The sequence below is a fragment of the Onthophagus taurus genome, chromosome 2 (genome assembly GCF_036711975.1).
Source record: "Onthophagus taurus isolate NC chromosome 2, IU_Otau_3.0, whole genome shotgun sequence".
NCBI lineage: Eukaryota > Metazoa > Arthropoda > Insecta > Coleoptera > Scarabaeidae > Onthophagus > Onthophagus taurus.
Window position 1 is genome coordinate 1,007,698 of NC_091967.1, and position 19,871 is coordinate 1,027,568.

The following is a 19,871-nucleotide window of genomic DNA, read 5'->3' on the forward strand; positions in this document are numbered from 1 at the left end:
CTTTCTTTCACTTCCGACTAGAACCGTTACACTACATTTGAAATAATTACAATTTGGAAACGAGGTGTTACCATTAAATTTCGTAACATGTATTACAATTGCTTTTTTCCGACTTTAACAACAAATAAAATAAGGAAGTCGTGTTAATTAACTAACAAATTATATTATATTCAAATATTAACTAAATCGAATGAAGTAAAAAAAATCAAACTAAAAATAGAAATCTGTATTACCAACTTTAATTAACCTTTACGTCAAATGTCAATCTGACGTTTTAGAAGATAAAGTTCTGTATCAATCAGATGTGTTTTATGTGAAAAATAAAACTTCTATTTTACAATTATTTTGCAAAATGACTTCGGAACCTGCCGATATTCAACTAAAAACAAAACGACCTTCAGGTAAGATTTTATATGTAGATTAGATTAACCTAAAAAACCCATCCTATTTACCTCGCCTAGATATTGATCTTACTGGATATTTCGTTTATGATTAATGAAATTTATTGATTTAACTTTAAATTAATTATAGATAGTGCTTTTAAACAACAGAGACTACCAGCTTGGCAGCCGATTTTAACTGCTGGTACCGTTTTGCCAACGTTTTTTGTAATTGGGATTGCGTTTATTCCGGTTGGAATTGCTTTATTATATTTTTCTGATGATGTGAAAGAAAAAATTATTGATTACACGCTTTGTAATAAAACTACACTTTATTCGGATGGAACTTTTGATGAAACCAATGAAAAATGTTCTGATATAATTAGTAAAAATCGTTCGATGGATTGTACCTGTGTTATTCGTTTTAATTTAGACGTCGATTTTCTGGTGAGATACATTTAATTTTCTAAATAACTATTTAAATATTTAAAAAAATTAGGGTAAAGTGTACATGTATTATGGTTTAACGAATTATTATCAAAACCATCGAAGATATGTAAAATCTAGGGATGATAATCAACTTTTGGGGAACTTGGATTCATTATCAACTGATTGTATTCCATTTTCTGAAGATAACAGTACTGGTTATAATAGACCTATTGCACCTTGTGGGGCTATTGCAAATTCATTGTTTAGTGGTGAGTTTTGTAAATTATAATTTTGGTTCAAATGAATAATAACCTTTTTATAGATGAAATGAAGTTATTCCATGTCGTATCAAATCGACTCAAAGAAATTCCACTATTAAGAACAGGAATTGCTTGGGAATCAGATAGAAACATAAAATTTCGAAATCCACCAGGTGATTTAGCTCAAGCTTTCAAAAATTTTAGCAAACCAAAGGCTTGGAGAAAACCGGTTTATGAGTTAGATCTAAAAGATGATAATAATAACGGATTTCAAAACGAGGATCTTATTGTTTGGATGAGAACAGCCGCTTTACCTACATTTAGAAAATTATATCGAAGGATTAATCATACTGAGAAAGGGTATGTTAATGGTTTACCAGCTGGAGAATATCATTTACAAATTGAATATAGTAAGATGTACATTTTTTTAATTGATAATTAAAACTTAATTTGTACTTTTTATTTGTAGGCTATGATGTTAGTTCTTTTGATGGAACAAAACGTATGATTTTAAGTACAACTTCTTTATTGGGTGGCAAAAATCCATTCCTTGGAATTGCTTATATTGTTGTTGGATGTATTTGTTTATTATTGGGTATTGCGTTATTATTTATACATATTAAATGTGGAAAAACGTATGTTGAAAGTTATTAGAATGAGATAAATTCATAATTTTCTTTTATATTTTTAGCACAACTGAAATGATAAGTGTTAATCCTAGGACAGCATATTAAAATGAATTTTAAAACATACATTTATAAGATTTTAAAGATGTCACAAAAGTGCCCTTAGTTTAATGGATAAAAATGTGAAATAATTAATTTATTTGTAGATAAAAAAGTACTTATTTAAGATTTTTTTATAATTTTTTCTTAAGCTTTCTATTATGCTTAAAAACGCCTATTCATTCCTAATTCTATAGCCTCTAAGTAATGCCAAAAACTTATCTTATTAAGTAATTAATGTCAGAAAAAATAAACTTTTCAGTACCCTATAGTACCTAATACTATGTATAACTTAGCCCTTTTTAGGATAGTTAAATCAATGTGATCCACTTTATTTAATATATAAATAAAATATTACACAATATATGAATCATTTTTATTTCAATTAATTAAATATAAATCAAAAAAGAGACGACAATAAAGTTTTAAACAATATAGCAAGATATTTAAAAGAGCTGTAAAAAGCAAAACAATTAATTGATTAATAAAAAGTGAAAAGATTCCCAAAATAAAAAAATACAATATCTTATAATAATAGGATTATCCTTTTATAACAGCAATTGGTCTCAATTTAATACATTTCTTGCTTATTCCAGCTGCATGACAAGTATCAACTACATCAGTAACGTTTTTGTAAGACTCAGGAGCCTCTTCCATGACTAATTTTGGTGATGCTACACGAATGGATATACCTTGACCTTCTAGTTTTTGTAACACATCTGTGTAATCGAGATTCCTGCGAGATTTTGCTCGAGATAAAGCACGACCCTACATAAAATAGCACATTATTAATATTATAGGAGCATACAAGGTGTTTCAGCAAGACTGGTTTCTGGGGTTCTGAGCAAAATAAAAATTTGAGAATTTAGATTTAAGTATTATCAATTCAACTAAAATATTTTCAAATTTCTAACACTTCCCGTTATACCGGAAGTCGCCACCTCCTTTATTTTTTTAAATGGAACACACTGTATATTTTTACTAGTTTGGATTTGGCTTATGAATAACTTTACTTTTTGCAATTTGATTCAGCCGTTCTCGATCTAGAAGGAGAAACATTCAGGTTTAGCCATATTAACCTTCTTTCTAGGTCTAGTGTTAGTTCTAGTGCAAAATTAGAACGAACCTTAGAACTAGAAACATTCGGATTTAGCCGCACATCTCTCAAGACGGCTAAACCCGAATTTTTCTAGTTTTAGATCTGGTGTTAGTTCTAGTTATAATACACTAAAAATATGCATCATAGTGATATCTGATAAAGTCCCTAGATTTACAAAGTACCGCGGTTCATGAAGCCTGTTTTCGAGCCAAAATGGCGGTTTGACAGCTTGTCACTGCATCTCACCACTTATTTAGAAAAATATTGCCGTCTTGTTGCCGTTGGAGTTGCAAAAATGGCAGTAAGAAGGATTTTCGACTCTTCAGAGTACCACGATTCGTAAAAATGCAACTCTTTAAACAAAAACTTCGTACTAAAAATTGAACGCGTGTGGCGCCATCTGTTGGGGATATTTTGGAATTATTCAGCTAAGAACCGAACCACTAGAATACAGGTGGATTGGGTTTATATATAAAAGCTCCAACCACAGAATAACTGTTTGGAAAGTGATAAAATTAACGTTCCGACTGGTTGGGAATTCCTCAGATGCAATTACCATGGCAATTACACCTGTCAAATAATGCCGCCACATTTGAATATCACGGCGTCATATGACATGTGAGATTGCATCTGGCGAGCTTCCAACCAGCTATAACGTTAGCTGAAACAAAGCTATAATGTCAATTATAATCTAATTATTTAATCATACCATTATTACTTTATTATACTCTTACCAAAAAATCACTTTAAAATGACGTTTTCATCTGTCATCTGTGTTTCAACTTTTTAAAAGCTGAAGTTAGCGACAAATTTAAAAATATAACACGAATTGGAATCTATACTTTTTAAATTAAAAGAATGATACTGGTAATAATTGTTATTGTTGTCTCTCAGCATTTCCACTATTAATAATAAAATTTTGAGTTTAATTAAATTATTTCAGTATAGACGCTAATGCCATCTTACGGTGGGATTTCGACATACAATCAGTGGGACTGATTGTATGTCGAAATCCCCTATCTAATTGTAAGATCCCTGGGGCTGACCGCGGTACATTGTAAATCTAGGGACTTTAATATCTGATGCTAACTATACTCTGTTTTTAAACCAGGAGGAGTATTTTAAATTTGTCACCAGATTGACCTTGCACGTGATTGGTTGAATGCGAGGAAGGTTGACACACAGGCAATTTTGAATTTGAAGGTTAGGTTATTGACAATTCGCAGTTACGTGTCATTATTCTAAATTTTGTGTTCTTAAACCCTTCTTTATTATATTTTGAAATATATACACTCATAACTTCAATGTTAAATTGTATGTTTAGTGTTGACGATAACAAACGAAAATAAATACAATAATAAGTAAATAAATAAATAATAATTATTATTAATTTAAATTTACCGCCAAAATATCTAGTGATATTTTCTGGTGATTTTTCCTAGTGTAAATCTGACTTTCGCGTTTACTCCTCCTGGTTTAAAAACAGAGTATAGCGCTACCTACCACTGTCACTAGAACTAACATTAGAACTAGAAACATTCATCTTTAGCCGCACGTTTCTCAAGGCGGCTACACTCTAATGATTCTAGTTCTAGGTTTTGTGTTATTTCTAGTGATAGTGCTAGTATAAAACTAACACTAAACCTAGAACTAGAAACATTCGGACTTAGCCCCATGTCTCTCAAGCCGGGTAAACTCGAATTATTCTAGTTCTAGGTCTTGTGTTAGTTCTAGTGATAGTGCTAATGTAAAACTGGAACTAACACTAGTCCTAAAACTAGCTAAAGTTAGTTCAATAAAAATATACAACATTTAACTAGCGCTACTTAGCACTGTCTCTAGAACTAACATTAGACCTAGAACTGTGTTAGCTCTAGTGATAGTGCTAGTGCAAAACTAGTTGAACTTGGACTTGCTATAAACTAGTCCCTATTCATTTAGACAAGTTTTTAATGACTATCAACTAATCTTTAGTCATTTTGAGCAACATGGATTGTCTAAAACTAGTTGTTAATCATTTAGATAAGTATAAAATTATGCTCAACCTATAATCAATTGTTTTGAATAACATGAGATGGCTATGAACCTATTTCGAAACATTTTGAACAATTTTGATACCTTATAGACCAATTTTGGACAATATTAGTGCAGTTTTCAGTCGTTGTGAGCAATCTGGACTTGCTATAAACTAGTCGTTATGCATTTAGACAAGTTTTTAATTACTATCAACTAATCTTTAGTCATTTTGAGCAACATGGATTGTCTAAAACTAGTTGTTAATCATTTAGACAAGTATAAAATTATGCTCAACCTATAATCAATTATTTTGAATAACATGAGATGGCTATGAACCTATTTCGAAACATTTTGAACAATTTTGATACCTTATAGACCAATTTTGGACAATATTAGTGCAGTTTTCAGTCGTTGTGAGCAATCTAGACTTGCTATAAACTAGTCGTTATACATTTAGACAAGTTTTTAACGACTATCAACTAATTTTTAGTCATTTTGAGCAACATGGATTGTCTAAAACTAGTTGTTAATCATTTAGACAAGTATAAAATTATGCTCAACCTGTAATCAATTGTTTTGAATAACATGAGATGGCTATGAACCTATTTCGAAACATTTTGAACAATTTTGATACCTTATAGACCAATTTTGGACAATATTAGTGCAGTTTTCAGTCGTTGTGAGCAATCTGGACTTGCTATAAACTAGTCGTTATACATTTAGACAAGTTTTTAATGATTATCAACTAATCTTTAGTCATTTTGAGCAACATGGATTGTCTAAAACTAGTTGTTAATCATTTAGACAAGTATAAAATTATGCTCAACCTATAATCAATTATTTTGAATAACATGAGATGGCTATGAACCTATTTCGAAACATTTTGAACAATTTTGATACCTTATAGACCAATTTTGGACAATATTAGTGCAGTTTTCAGTCGTTGTGAGCAATCTGGACTTGCTATAAACTAGTCGTTATACATTTAGACAAGTTTTTAACGACTATCAACTAATTTTTAGTCGTTTTGAGCAACATGGATTGTCTAAAACTAGTTGTTAATCATTTAGACAAGTATAAAATTATGCTCAACCTATAATCAATTGTTTTGAATAAGATGAGATGGCTATGAACCTATTTCGAAACATTTTGAACAATTTTGATACCTTATAGACCAATTTTAGACAATATTAGTGCAGTTTTCAGTCGTTGTGAGCAATCTGGACTTGCTATAAACTAGTCGTTATACATTTAGACAAGTTTTTAATTACTATCAACTAATCTTTAGTCATTTTGAGCAACATGGATTGTTTAAAACTAGTTGTTAATCATTTAGACAAGTATAAAATTATGCTCAACCTATAATCAATTATTTTGAATAACATGAGATGGCTATGAACCTATTTCGAAACATTTTGAACAATTTTGATACCTTATAGACCAATTTTGGACAATATTAGTGCAGTTTTCAGTCGTTGTGGGCAATCTGGACTTGCTATAAACTAGTCGTTATACATTTAGACAAGTTTTTAATTACTATCAACTAATCCTTAGTCATTTTGAGCAACATGGATTGTCTAAAACTAGTTGTTAATCATTTAGACAAGTATAAAATTATGCTCAACCTATAATCAATTATTTTGAATAACATGAGATGGCTATGAACCTATTTCGAAACATTTTGAACAATTTTGATACCTTATAGACCAATTTTGGACAATATTAGTGCAGTTTTCAGTCGTTATGGGCAATCTGGACTTGCTATAAACTAGTCGTTATACATTTAGACAAGTTTTTAATGACTATCAACTAATCCTTAGTCATTTTGAGCAACATGGATTGTCTAAAACTAGTTGTTAATCATTTAGACAAGTATAAAATTATGCTCAACCTATAATCAATTATTTTGAATAACATGAGATGGCTATGAACCTATTTCGAAACATTCTGAACAATTTTGATACCTTATAGACCAATTTTGGACAATATTAGTGCAGTTTTCAGTCGTTGTGAGCAATCTGGACTTGCTATAAACTAGTCGTTATACATTTAGACAAGTTTTTAACGACTATCAACTAATTTTTAGTCATTTTGAGCAACATGGATTGTCTAAAACTAGTTGTTAATCATTTAGACAAGTATAAAATTATGCTCAACCTATAATCAATTATTTTGAATAACATGAGATGGCTATGAACCTATTTCGAAACATTCTGAACAATTTTGATACCTTATAGACCAATTTTGGACAATATTAGTGCAGTTTTCAGTCGTTGTGAGCAATCTGGACTTGCTATAAACTAGTCGTTATACATTTAGACAAGTTTTTAACGACTATCAACTAATTTTTAGTCATTTTGAGCAACATGGATTGTCTAAAACTAGTTGTTAATCATTTAGACAAGTATAAAATTATGCTCAACCTATAATCAATTGTTTTGAATAAGATGAGATGGCTATGAACCTATTTCGAAACATTTTGAACAATTTTGATACCTTATAGACCAATTTTGGACAATATTAGTGCAGTTTTCAGTCGTTGTGAGCAATCTGGACTTGCTATAAACTAGTCGTTATACATTTAGACAAGTTTTTAATGACTATCAACTAATCTTTAGTCATTTTCAGCAACATGGATTGTCTAAAACTAGTTGTTAATCATTTAGACAAGTATAAAATTATGCTCAACCTATAATCAATTATTTTGAATAACATGAGATGGCTATGAACCTATTTCGAAACATTTTGAACAATTTTGATACCTTATAGACCAATTTTGGACAATATTAGTGCAGTTTTCAGTCGTTGTGGGCAATCTGGACTTGCTATAAACTAGTCGTTATACATTTAGACAAGTTTTTAATTACTATCAACTAATCCTTAGTCATTTTGAGCAACATGGATTGTCTAAAACTAGTTGTTAATCATTTAGACAAGTATAAAATTATGCTCAACCTATAATCAATTATTTTGAATAACATGAGATGGCTATGAACCTATTTCGAAACATTTTGAACAATTTTGATACCTTATAGACCAATTTTGGACAATATTAGTGCAGTTTTCAGTCGTTATGGGCAATCTGGACTTGCTATAAACTAGTCGTTATACATTTAGACAAGTTTTTAATGACTATCAACTAATCCTTAGTCATTTTGAGCAACATGGATTGTCTAAAACTAGTTGTTAATCATTTAGACAAGTATAAAATTATGCTCAACCTATAATCAATTATTTTGAATAACATGAGATGGCTATGAACCTATTTCGAAACATTCTGAACAATTTTGATACCTTATAGACCAATTTTGGACAATATTAGTGCAGTTTTCAGTCGTTGTGAGCAATCTGGACTTGCTATAAACTAGTCGTTATACATTTAGACAAGTTTTTAACGACTATCAACTAATTTTTAGTCATTTTGAGCAACATGGATTGTCTAAAACTAGTTGTTAATCATTTAGACAAGTATAAAATTATGCTCAACCTATAATCAATTATTTTGAATAACATGAGATGGCTATGAACCTATTTCGAAACATTCTGAACAATTTTGATACCTTATAGACCAATTTTGGACAATATTAGTGCAGTTTTCAGTCGTTGTGAGCAATCTGGACTTGCTATAAACTAGTCGTTATACATTTAGACAAGTTTTTAACGACTATCAACTAATTTTTAGTCATTTTGAGCAACATGGATTGTCTAAAACTAGTTGTTAATCATTTAGACAAGTATAAAATTATGCTCAACCTATAATCAATTGTTTTGAATAAGATGAGATGGCTATGAACCTATTTCGAAACATTTTGAACAATTTTGATACCTTATAGACCAATTTTGGACAATATTAGTGCAGTTTTCAGTCGTTGTGAGCAATCTGGACTTGCTATAAACTAGTCGTTATACATTTAGACAAGTTTTTAATGACTATCAACTAATCTTTAGTCATTTTCAGCAACATGGATTGTCTAAAACTAGTTGTTAATCATTTAGACAAGTATAAAATTATGCTCAACCTATAATCAATTATTTTGAATAACATGAGATGGCTATGAACCTATTTCGAAACATTTTGAACAATTTTGATACCTTATAGACCAATTTTGGACAATATTAGTGCAGTTTTCAGTCGTTATGGGCAATCTGGACTTGCTATAAACTAGTCGTTATACATTTAGACAAGTTTTTAATGACTATCAACTAATCCTTAGTCATTTTGAGCAACATGGATTGTCTAAAACTAGTTGTTAATCATTTAGACAAGTATAAAATTATGCTCAACCTATAATCAATTATTTTGAATAACATGAGATGGCTATGAACCTATTTCGAAACATTTTGAACAATTTTGATACCTTATAGACCAATTTTGGACAATATTAGTGCAGTTTTCAGTCGTTGTGGGCAATCTGGACTTGCTATAAACTAGTCGTTATACATTTAGACAAGTTTTTAATGATTATCAACTAATCTTTAGTCATTTTGAGCAACATGGATTGTCTAAAACTAGTTGTTAATCATTTAGACAAGTATAAAATTATGCTCAACCTATAATCAATTATTTTGAATAACATGAGATGGCTATGAACCTATTTCGAAACATTTTGAACAATTTTGATACCTTATAGACCAATTTTGGACAATATTAGTGCAGTTTTCAGTCGTTGTGGGCAATCTGGACTTGCTATAAACTAGTCGTTATACATTTAGACAAGTTTTTAATTACTATCAACTAATCCTTAGTCATTTTGAGCAACATGGATTGTCTAAAACTAGTTGTTAATCATTTAGACAAGTATAAAATTATGCTCAACCTATAATCAATTATTTTGAATAACATGAGATGGCTATGAACCTATTTCGAAACATTTTGAACAATTTTGATACCTTATAGACCAATTTTGGACAATATTAGTGCAGTTTTCAGTCGTTATGGGCAATCTGGACTTGCTATAAACTAGTCGTTATACATTTAGACAAGTTTTTAATGACTATCAACTAATCCTTAGTCATTTTGAGCAACATGGATTGTCTAAAACTAGTTGTTAATCATTTAGACAAGTATAAAATTATGCTCAACCTATAATCAATTATTTTGAATAACATGAGATGGCTATGAACCTATTTCGAAACATTCTGAACAATTTTGATACCTTATAGACCAATTTTGGACAATATTAGTGCAGTTTTCAGTCGTTGTGAGCAATCTGGACTTGCTATAAACTAGTCGTTATACATTTAGACAAGTTTTTAACGACTATCAACTAATTTTTAGTCATTTTGAGCAACATGGATTGTCTAAAACTAGTTGTTAATCATTTAGACAAGTATAAAATTATGCTCAACCTATAATCAATTATTTTGAATAACATGAGATGGCTATGAACCTATTTCGAAACATTCTGAACAATTTTGATACCTTATAGACCAATTTTGGACAATATTAGTGCAGTTTTCAGTCGTTGTGAGCAATCTGGACTTGCTATAAACTAGTCGTTATACATTTAGACAAGTTTTTAACGACTATCAACTAATTTTTAGTCATTTTGAGCAACATGGATTGTCTAAAACTAGTTGTTAATCATTTAGACAAGTATAAAATTATGCTCAACCTATAATCAATTGTTTTGAATAAGATGAGATGGCTATGAACCTATTTCGAAACATTTTGAACAATTTTGATACCTTATAGACCAATTTTGGACAATATTAGTGCAGTTTTCAGTCGTTGTGAGCAATCTGGACTTGCTATAAACTAGTCGTTATACATTTAGACAAGTTTTTAATGACTATCAACTAATCTTTAGTCATTTTCAGCAACATGGATTGTCTAAAACTAGTTGTTAATCATTTAGACAAGTATAAAATTATGCTCAACCTATAATCAATTATTTTGAATAACATGAGATGGCTATGAACCTATTTCGAAACATTTTGAACAATTTTGATACCTTATAGACCAATTTTGGACAATATTAGTGCAGTTTTCAGTCGTTATGGGCAATCTGGACTTGCTATAAACTAGTCGTTATACATTTAGACAAGTTTTTAATGACTATCAACTAATCCTTAGTCATTTTGAGCAACATGGATTGTCTAAAACTAGTTGTTAATCATTTAGACAAGTATAAAATTATGCTCAACCTATAATCAATTATTTTGAATAACATGAGATGGCTATGAACCTATTTCGAAACATTTTGAACAATTTTGATACCTTATAGACCAATTTTGGACAATATTAGTGCAGTTTTCAGTCGTTGTGGGCAATCTGGACTTGCTATAAACTAGTCGTTATACATTTAGACAAGTTTTTAATGATTATCAACTAATCTTTAGTCATTTTGAGCAACATGGATTGTCTAAAACTAGTTGTTAATCATTTAGACAAGTATAAAATTATGCTCAACCTATAATCAATTATTTTGAATAACATGAGATGGCTATGAACCTATTTCGAAACATTCTGAACAATTTTGATACCTTATAGACCAATTTTGGACAATATTAGTGCAGTTTTCAGTCGTTGTGGGCAATCTGGACTTGCTATAAACTAGTCGTTATACATTTAGACAAGTTTTTAACGACTATCAACTAATTTTTAGTCATTTTGAGCAACATGGATTGTCTAAAACTAGTTGTTAATCATTTAGACAAGTATAAAATTATGCTCAACCTATAATCAATTATTTTGAATAACATGAGATGGCTATGAACCTATTTCGAAACATTTTGAACAATTTTGATACCTTATAGACCAATTTTGGATAATATTAGTGCAGTTTTCAGTCGTTGTGAGCAATCTGGACTTGCTATAAACTAGTCGTTATACATTTAGACAAGTTTTTAACGACTATCAACTAATTTTTAGTCATTTTGAGCAACATGGATTGTCTAAAACTAGTTGTTAATCATTTAGACAAGTATAAAATTATGCTCAACCTATAATCAATTATTTTGAATAACATGAGATGGCTATGAACCTATTTCGAAACATTTTGAACAATTTTGATACCTTATAGACCAATTTTGGACAATATTAGTGCAGTTTTCAGTCGTTGTGAGCAATCTGGACTTGCTATAAACTAGTCGTTATACATTTAGACAAGTTTTTAACGACTATCAACTAAGTGCTAGTGTAAAACTAGACCGAGAACTAGAAAATATAGGGCTTAGTCGTGCGTCTGTTTTCAAGGCTTATGAATAAGTTTACTTTTCGCAATTTGATTCGGCTCTTCTCGTGTTATTCGAATTTTTCTAGAAAAATCTGCTCCAGCAGACATTTGTTCAAGAAGATGTGTGCCTTTCTCAAAAAACCCTAATTATCTCCCAAACTATTAATGTTAGGTATGGGACTTATGGGATATAAAAGATGTGGAATGAGACACCGAAGACGACTAAGTAATAAAATATAGGGGGTGTCAATTAAAAAAATGAAGTTATGGCACACAAATCCAAATATGTAAAAATATACAGGTGTTTTATTTAAAAAAATAATGTAAGTGGCGATTTCCGGTACAACCGGAAGTGCTAGAAATTTGAAGATGTTTTAGTCGAAGAGAACACAGTTGATAATACTTAAGTCTGAATTCTCAAATTTTTATTTTGACCAGAACCCCAGAAACGTCTAATGACAGCTTTCGCTGAGACACCTCTATAATGAGGGCTATCATTCGCTAAGGTTAAGTTTATGTCACAAGCGTAGCGAGTAGAACAATTTGTACATTTAACCTGAATGATAATACCTCATTATATGTGAGTAGAATACTATACTTTGTCCACAACTACTATTAAAATTGATTCCATAAATTTATTTTTTAAATAAATTTTAAACGTCATTGTGACACATATTCAATGTTACCAACTGTAACCAACTTCACAACAATTTGTCAAAATTAAATGTCAATTTCATAAAACGTCATGTTTTTTTTACGAAAATTAATTTATGCTTAAATCATACGAAAAAAGGAATTTGTTTACGTTTTTTTAATGTCAAACCTTTAGAAAACCGTTTTTTGAAATTTTGACGTTTCAAACAATAATTATTAGTCTATCAAAGGTAATAACTACCTTTTAGTTTTAAAAAACTCATTTATAAAGTAGTTGTGGACAAACATAATTATTGCATCATTTTACAAGATTATTTTAATAAAAAAATATTACCGCTCCATGGCATGTAGACCCAAAAGTTTCCAACATTCCTTGTTGAGTACCAGTAAGTACATAACTACAAGTCCCCATAGTTCCTCCAATAAGTACAGGTTGTCCGGTTAATTGATAATCAACGGGAATTAATGGATGATGAGGTGGAAATGCCCTAGTTGACCCTTTTCGATGCACCAAAAGCGTTTTTCGCTTCCCATCAACGATATGTTCCTCCATTTTAGCAATATTATGTGAAACATCATAGATTACATGCATATCTAAATCATCCGGGGTTGTATTAAATTGTTTAGCAAACGCTTGTCGTGTTAAAAACGTCATTGAACTTCGATTAACCCAAGCGAAATTAGCAGCTGCAGCCATCGCTTTTAAATAATCTTGTCCTTCAGTTGAATTAATTCTAGCACAAGCTAATTGCCTATCATTCGTTTCTATATTATCTCTTTTCATGGCTTTTTCCATTTGAACTAAAGCATCGGTCGCGACTTGATGACCAAAACCACGACTACCCGAATGAATCATTACACAAATTTGACCCTTTTCTTCTATTCCCATTTTACAAGCGGCCCATTTATCATAAATTTCATCCACAACTTGTATTTCTGCGTAATGATTTCCAGCGCCCAATGTGCCAAGTTGAGGTAAACCTCGTTTTTTCGCTCTTAAACTTACTTTTGAAGGATCAGCGTTGAGCATCCTTCCATATTCTTCACAATGTTCTTTATCTTCAGCCCAAACATAACCTTCTCTTAATGACCAATCCATTCCCATTTCTAAAGCTTCTTCTAAATCTTTTGCATTCATAGGAATTATTCCTAAAAATAAAAGTTGTGAATACTTTTGAAATTTGTTATTTTTATTTTACCTTTTGAACCAACACCAACTGGAATATGATCGAATAAACTTTGAGCTAAGTGTTCTTTTAGTGGTAATACATCATCTTCAAATAAATTAGTTCTTAATAAACGAACACCACAATTAATATCAAAACCTACACCACCTAAATTAAGTAATATAATTATTAAGAATATTATTGAGGGGAGTGTAATTAATATACCTGGTGATACAACCGAATTTGGATCATCCATATCAAACGCTGCCATATTTCCAATGGCAAATCCATAACCTGAATGAATATCTGGTAAACCAACAGATTTTCCAACAATACCAGGCAACGCCGCTACATTTGCAATTTGTTTAACACCTGGTAAAAAGCCACCAACCATTCCCGGCCTACACGCATTCCGTAATTCATCAAGCATAAGCTTTTCTAGGGTTTTATTTACGTAAAAAACTCCTTCGACGTTCATATTCGGCTGAAACCCTTTTTTAATTCTCCAACAATTCGGATTAATTTTCTCCAAGTATTTTAATTCCTCTTCATATTTCCGGACGACCATTTTCGCTTATATATTAAACGATTATCACAGGATTACTCAGTTATAAATTATATTAACCACCAAGAACGATTAAAAACGAATTAACCGGCTTTTAGGTTAGGTTCAACTGTCAATGTCAAAAGTTGTAATTATTTATAAATCTGATAAATTTAAAAAATGATAAAAAAAGGATTTTAATTAAATTAATTATGCATTTAAGCTGTTTATAAACAAAGAAAGTTCTTTTGATGTAAAATTTGTAAAATAAAGTGTTAATTTTATATAAGCTAACTTCACGTTTATTTATGAATCATAAACATAACCTAAAATGGCTCAAGGAGGTGTTAATAATTTAAAACAATTAAATTCGTTAAGTAAACAATTAGAAAAGGGTATTGATGTTACTCAGAAACAAATTAGTGAATGTTCTGTGGAATGGTTGCAGTTGTGTAGCTTAGTTGAAAAGGAAAATGCAAAAATTGTAGGTTATGACAAAAATGATGAAACTACGGAGGTGGTGTTAAATCAAGAACAAACTTTGAAAAGTGATGCTCAAGATAAAATTAACAGTCAATCAATTAACTTGGATTTTGAATTAAATATTCAAGGGGAAGAATCTATTGAGGAATTTGATAGTGATTAAAGGATAATTTGTTGAAAAAGAAATTGTTTTAGTTGTTGTACGATTAAAAACGAATTAACCGGCTTTTAGGTTAGGTTCAACTGTCAATGTCAAAAGTTGTAATTATTTATAAATCTGATAAATGTAGAAAATGATAAAAAAAAGGATTTTAATTAAATTAATTATACATTTAAGCTGTTTATAAAGAAAGAAAGTTCTTTTGATGTAAAATTTGCAAAATAAGGTGTTAATTTTATATAAGCTAACTTCACGTTTATTTATGATTCATAAACATAACCTAAAATGGCTCAAGGAGGTGTTAATAATTTAAAACAATTAAATTCGTTAAATAAACAATTAGAAAAGGGTATTGATGTTACTCAGAAACAAATTAGTGAATGTTCTGTAGAATGGTTGCAGTTGTGTAGCTTAGTTGAAAAGGAAAATGCAAAAATTGTAGGTTATGACAAAAATGATGAAACTACGGAGGTGGTGTTAAATCAAGAACAAACTTTGAAAAGTGATGCTCAAGATAAAATTAACAGTCAATCAATTAACTTGGATTTTGAATTAAATATTCAAGGGGAAGAATGTATTGAGGAATTTGATAGTGATTAAAGGATAATTTGTTGAAAAAGAAATTGTTTTAGTTGTTGTACGATTAAAAACGAATTAACCGGCTTTTAGGTTAGGTTCAACTGTCAATGTCAAAAGTTGTAATTATTTATAAATCTGATAAAAATGTAGAAAATGATAAAAATAGGATTTTAATTAAATTAATTATACATTTAAGGTGTTTATAAACAAAGAAAGTTCTTTTGAAGTAAAATTTGTAAAATAAAGTGTTAATTTTATATAAGCTAACTTCACGTTTATTTATATGAATCATAAACATAACCTAAAATGGCTCAAGGAGGTGTTAATAATTTAAAACAATTAAATTCGTTAAGTAAACAATTATAAAAGGGTATTGATGTTACTCAGAAACAAATTAGTGAATGTTCTGTAGAATGGTTGCAGTTATGTAGCTTAGTTGAAAAGGAAAATGCAAAAATTGTAGGTTATGACAAAAATGATGAAACTACGGAGGTGGTGTTAAATCAAGAACAAACTTTGAAAAGTGATGCTCAAGATAAAATTAACAGTCAATCAATTAACTTGGATTTTGAATTAAATATTCAAGGGGAAGAATGTATTGAGGAATTTGATAGTGATTAAAGGATAATTTGTTGAAAAAGAAATTGTTTTAGTTGTACGATTAAAAACGAATTAACCGGCTTTTAGGTTAGGTTCAACTGTCAATGTCAAAAGTTGTAATTATTTATAAATCTGATAAATGTAGAAAATGATAAAAAAAGGATTTTAATTAAATTAATTATACATTTAAGCTGTTTATAAAGAAAGAAAGTTCTTTTGATGTAAAATTTGTAAAATAAAGTGTTAATTTTATATAAGCTAACTTCACGTTTATTTATGAATCATAAACATAACCTAAAATGGCTCAAGGAGGTGTTAATAATTTAAAACAATTAAATTCGTTAAGTAAACAATTAGAAAAGGGTATTGATGTTACTCAGAAACAAATTAGTGAATGTTCTGTGGAATGGTTGCAGTTATGTAGCTTAGTTGAAAAGGAAAATGCAAAAATTGTAGGTTATGACAAAAATGATGAAACTACGGAGGTGGTGTTAAATCAAGAACAAACTTTGAAAAGTGATGCTCAAGATAAAATTAACAGTCAATCAATTAACTTGGATTTTGAATTAAATATTCAAGGGGAAGAATGTATTGAGGAATTTGATAGTGATTAAGGATAATTTGTTGAAAAAGAAATTGTTTTTGTTGTTGTATGATTAAAAACGAATTAACTGGCTTTTAGGTTAGGTTGTCAACTGTCAATGTCAAAAGTTGTAATTATTTATAAATCTCATAAATGTAGAAAATGATAAAAAAAGGATTTTAACTAAATTAATTATACATTTAAGCTGTTTATAAAGAAAGAAAGTTCTTTTGATGTAAAATTTGCAAAATAAGGTGTTAATTTTATATAAGCTAACTTCACGTTTATTTATGAATCATAAACATAACCTAAAATGGCTCAAGGAGGTGTTAATAATTTAAAACAATTAAATTCGTTAAGTAAACAATTAGAAAAGGGTATTGATGTTACTCAGAAACAAATTAGTGAATGTTCTGTGGAATGGTTGCAGTTGTGTAGCTTAGTTGAAAAGGAAAATGCAAAAATTGTAGGTTATGACAAAAATGATGAAACTACGGAGGTGGTGTTAAATCAAAAACAAACTTTGAAAAGTGATGCTCAAGATAAAATTAACAGTCAATCAATTAACTTGGATTTTGAATTAAATATTCAAGGGGAAGAATGTATTGAGGAATTTGATAGTGATTAAAGGATAATTTGTTGAAAAAGAAATTGTTTTAGTTGTTGTAAATTTTTAATTAATCTTTAATAAAGTTTTACACACATAATTCTCAACCACATTTTAGTTTGGCATCATTCTTAATATTAAGAAAAAAATAAAGAAAATAAAACCATTAACAATTAATAAAAGTATGTTGTAACTACTTGCTATGTAACAAGTGCCAAATCGATCTAAGAAATTCTATAGATACATTCACAACTTTGAGTAAAAAAAAAAAATTAAAAGAAATATACCCATACCCCTGTATTTCACATGATTATTTAAAAAATGTTTAAAGCAACGAAAGCAGGAAGAGTACAAATAAGTTTTGTTTGTAGCGAATATCGATTTATATTTGCGAAAGAGTGGAAGTAAAAGAAATTGCACTCTTCCATCCAAGTAGTGCAACCATTAATTAATTAGTTAATTAATTAGATATTATTGAATTTCAACCGAATAATTTATCAAAGCAATTGTGACAATACGGTTTATCATTTTGCTCCTTAAAGGTGCCTTTATTTAATTGTTTGAGGCAAAATGCGCAAACGAAATGCTCTGGATGGAATTTTTTAAACATTGCTGTTATGCAGCGACCAGTTATAGGTTTATGGCATCCCGCGCATAACGATCCTCTCTTTGAGTGGTAATGAGTTTCGCAATATGGGTGTCCTTCATGATCAAAAAATGATCCGCCAACAAATGGTTGTCTGCAATCCTAAAAAACATTTAAAAAGTTGGTATTAAAATAATGTAATTAAATAGAATAATGTTATTAGTCAATTTGGGATCAGAAGAAAAGGATTATAAATCTTTGATAAGATTTGAAAAAAATTTGCAAATATTTCTATGATTATTTTGATACATTTGAAGATGATTTAAAGTAACTTACCTCTATACTAAGTTGTACACCTGAGGAGTTATAGGCCTTCAAAGTTGGCTCTTAAATTTTTAAAAAGTTCTTCCTAATAAATTAAGCTAGAAAAACCAAATATTAGCAAATTAAACTCAATTGAGGCATTTCAAAAGGTTGATTAATTAAATTTTGACATAAAACCTTGTCAAATAATTTTATAACCTATTTGTCAAATTTGACGTACAATTTCATAGCCGACTACTAAATTTTCGCTATTTTAAGTAACATTACGAAATAGTTATTTAAGTTTTTTATGAAAATGACAAAGTTTTTTAAAAAATAATAACAGTAATAAAAGTTTTAGAATTAAATTCCACATGAAATGAGATAATAATGTATTAAATCAACCAAAAGGTTAAAAAAATCTGTCAAAATTTAGGGGACCATCACCCTTAATCAACCCTTTGAAATGCCTCAATTGGTCTCAACTTGCTACCAATTAATACCCTCGGTACACTCATAACGTATACCAAATTTGGTTTTTCTAGCTTAATGTATTACGAAGATATTCAATGTTTTAAAAATTTAAGACCCAACTTAACTTACTGAATGAGTGCTTTAAGTCTTATGAAACGTGTTTTTATGCTATTTTTTGTAATTCGCGTTTTTATCCTTTTTTTTCTCAAAAATAAAATAAATTTTGACAATGTAGGGAAATAGGTATGTAGCAGTTGGTAACACCGTAACACTTGAAAATAGAAATTTGAATTGACAATTAGAAACTGTCAAAACACAAAATGTATTCCCTGACAACAATGTTTCATGTACACCTCCCAAAATAAGAGAAATTGCTCAGAGTTCAATGTCCTCATCATTATGGACCTTGTATTCGATGCTAAGAACGTGTTTAAACATCCATAGACAAAAACCCAATGTCACCAACTTGAACTGGTTCCATAAAATGTTACTAAAATCTCATTACAGCATCGGATGCTGTATGGAGTCTCATTACAGTACCCGTTTCTCATTACCCACGACGTTTCGGGCTGTTAATGTCACCATCTGTATAGAGCAGCGAACGGGTTATAGCGTAGTAGTATGCTTCTATCGAGCACATCGTTGTGCCGCAACGTATCGATACTGGTTTATGCTGGCCCATGTCAAATTTGGGGGGTTCTCTGCGGTGCAGCGTTCAATACGTGTTTGGCCGATGGTCTGACTAAAACTCAACTAGTGGCGTGATATATTATATGTGGCGTGATGTGGTCCATGTGGCCCCAGTCTCTACCGTAAGGCGACAAGCCGCCAATGAGTTGCCCGACAACGTCGCGGCTCTGGTCATTACCGTCGCGAATTACAAAAAATGTAATGTGTAAATGTCCCTGCTCTGTGTCGGTTCTTATGTGAATCACCCTGTATATACAGCAAGTTTCATATAACTCGCAATATATGAAAAGCAGTAACCATAGTTACGAAACTACTATGCACTTGCACTATCCCACATAATAATCAAAATAGCTTA

At 30.1% G+C, this 19,871-nt stretch overlaps 3 protein-coding genes across 6 annotated transcripts in view; 1 reads left to right on the top strand and 2 right to left on the bottom strand.

Moving 5' to 3' along the window:
• Positions 1 to 257: 257 nt before the first annotated feature.
• Positions 258 to 1,926, top strand: LOC111424061 (cell cycle control protein 50A). Its single transcript, XM_023057472.2, has 6 exons — positions 258 to 401; positions 532 to 827; positions 880 to 1,078; positions 1,132 to 1,479; positions 1,539 to 1,704; positions 1,761 to 1,926. Exons 1-6 carry the CDS (start codon positions 353 to 355, stop codon positions 1,801 to 1,803), a joined length of 1,101 nt encoding a protein of 366 aa, XP_022913240.1. The 5' UTR covers positions 258 to 352; the 3' UTR covers positions 1,804 to 1,926.
• A 222-nt stretch (positions 1,927 to 2,148) lies between these two features.
• LOC111424060 (RtcB RNA ligase) lies at positions 2,149 to 14,599 on the bottom strand. The gene is made up of 4 exons (XM_023057471.2): positions 14,133 to 14,599; positions 13,941 to 14,075; positions 13,076 to 13,890; positions 2,149 to 2,562 (listed from the first exon to the last, which is right to left on the bottom strand). Exons 1-4 carry the CDS (start codon positions 14,473 to 14,475, stop codon positions 2,335 to 2,337), a joined length of 1,521 nt encoding a protein of 506 aa, XP_022913239.1. The 5' UTR covers positions 14,476 to 14,599; the 3' UTR covers positions 2,149 to 2,334.
• Positions 14,600 to 17,829: 3,230 nt separating this feature from the next.
• LOC111424062 (paxillin) overlaps positions 17,830 to 19,871 on the bottom strand; it is a 63,432-nt gene continuing 61,390 nt past the window's right edge. For all 4 annotated transcript variants that reach the window (XM_071201580.1, XM_071201577.1, XM_071201578.1 and 1 more), the window contains one exon: positions 17,830 to 18,211. In XM_071201580.1, coding sequence (XP_071057681.1) covers positions 17,945 to 18,211 — 267 coding nt within the window. In that variant the 3' untranslated portion in view covers positions 17,830 to 17,944. The remainder of the gene's footprint in view (positions 18,212 to 19,871) is intronic.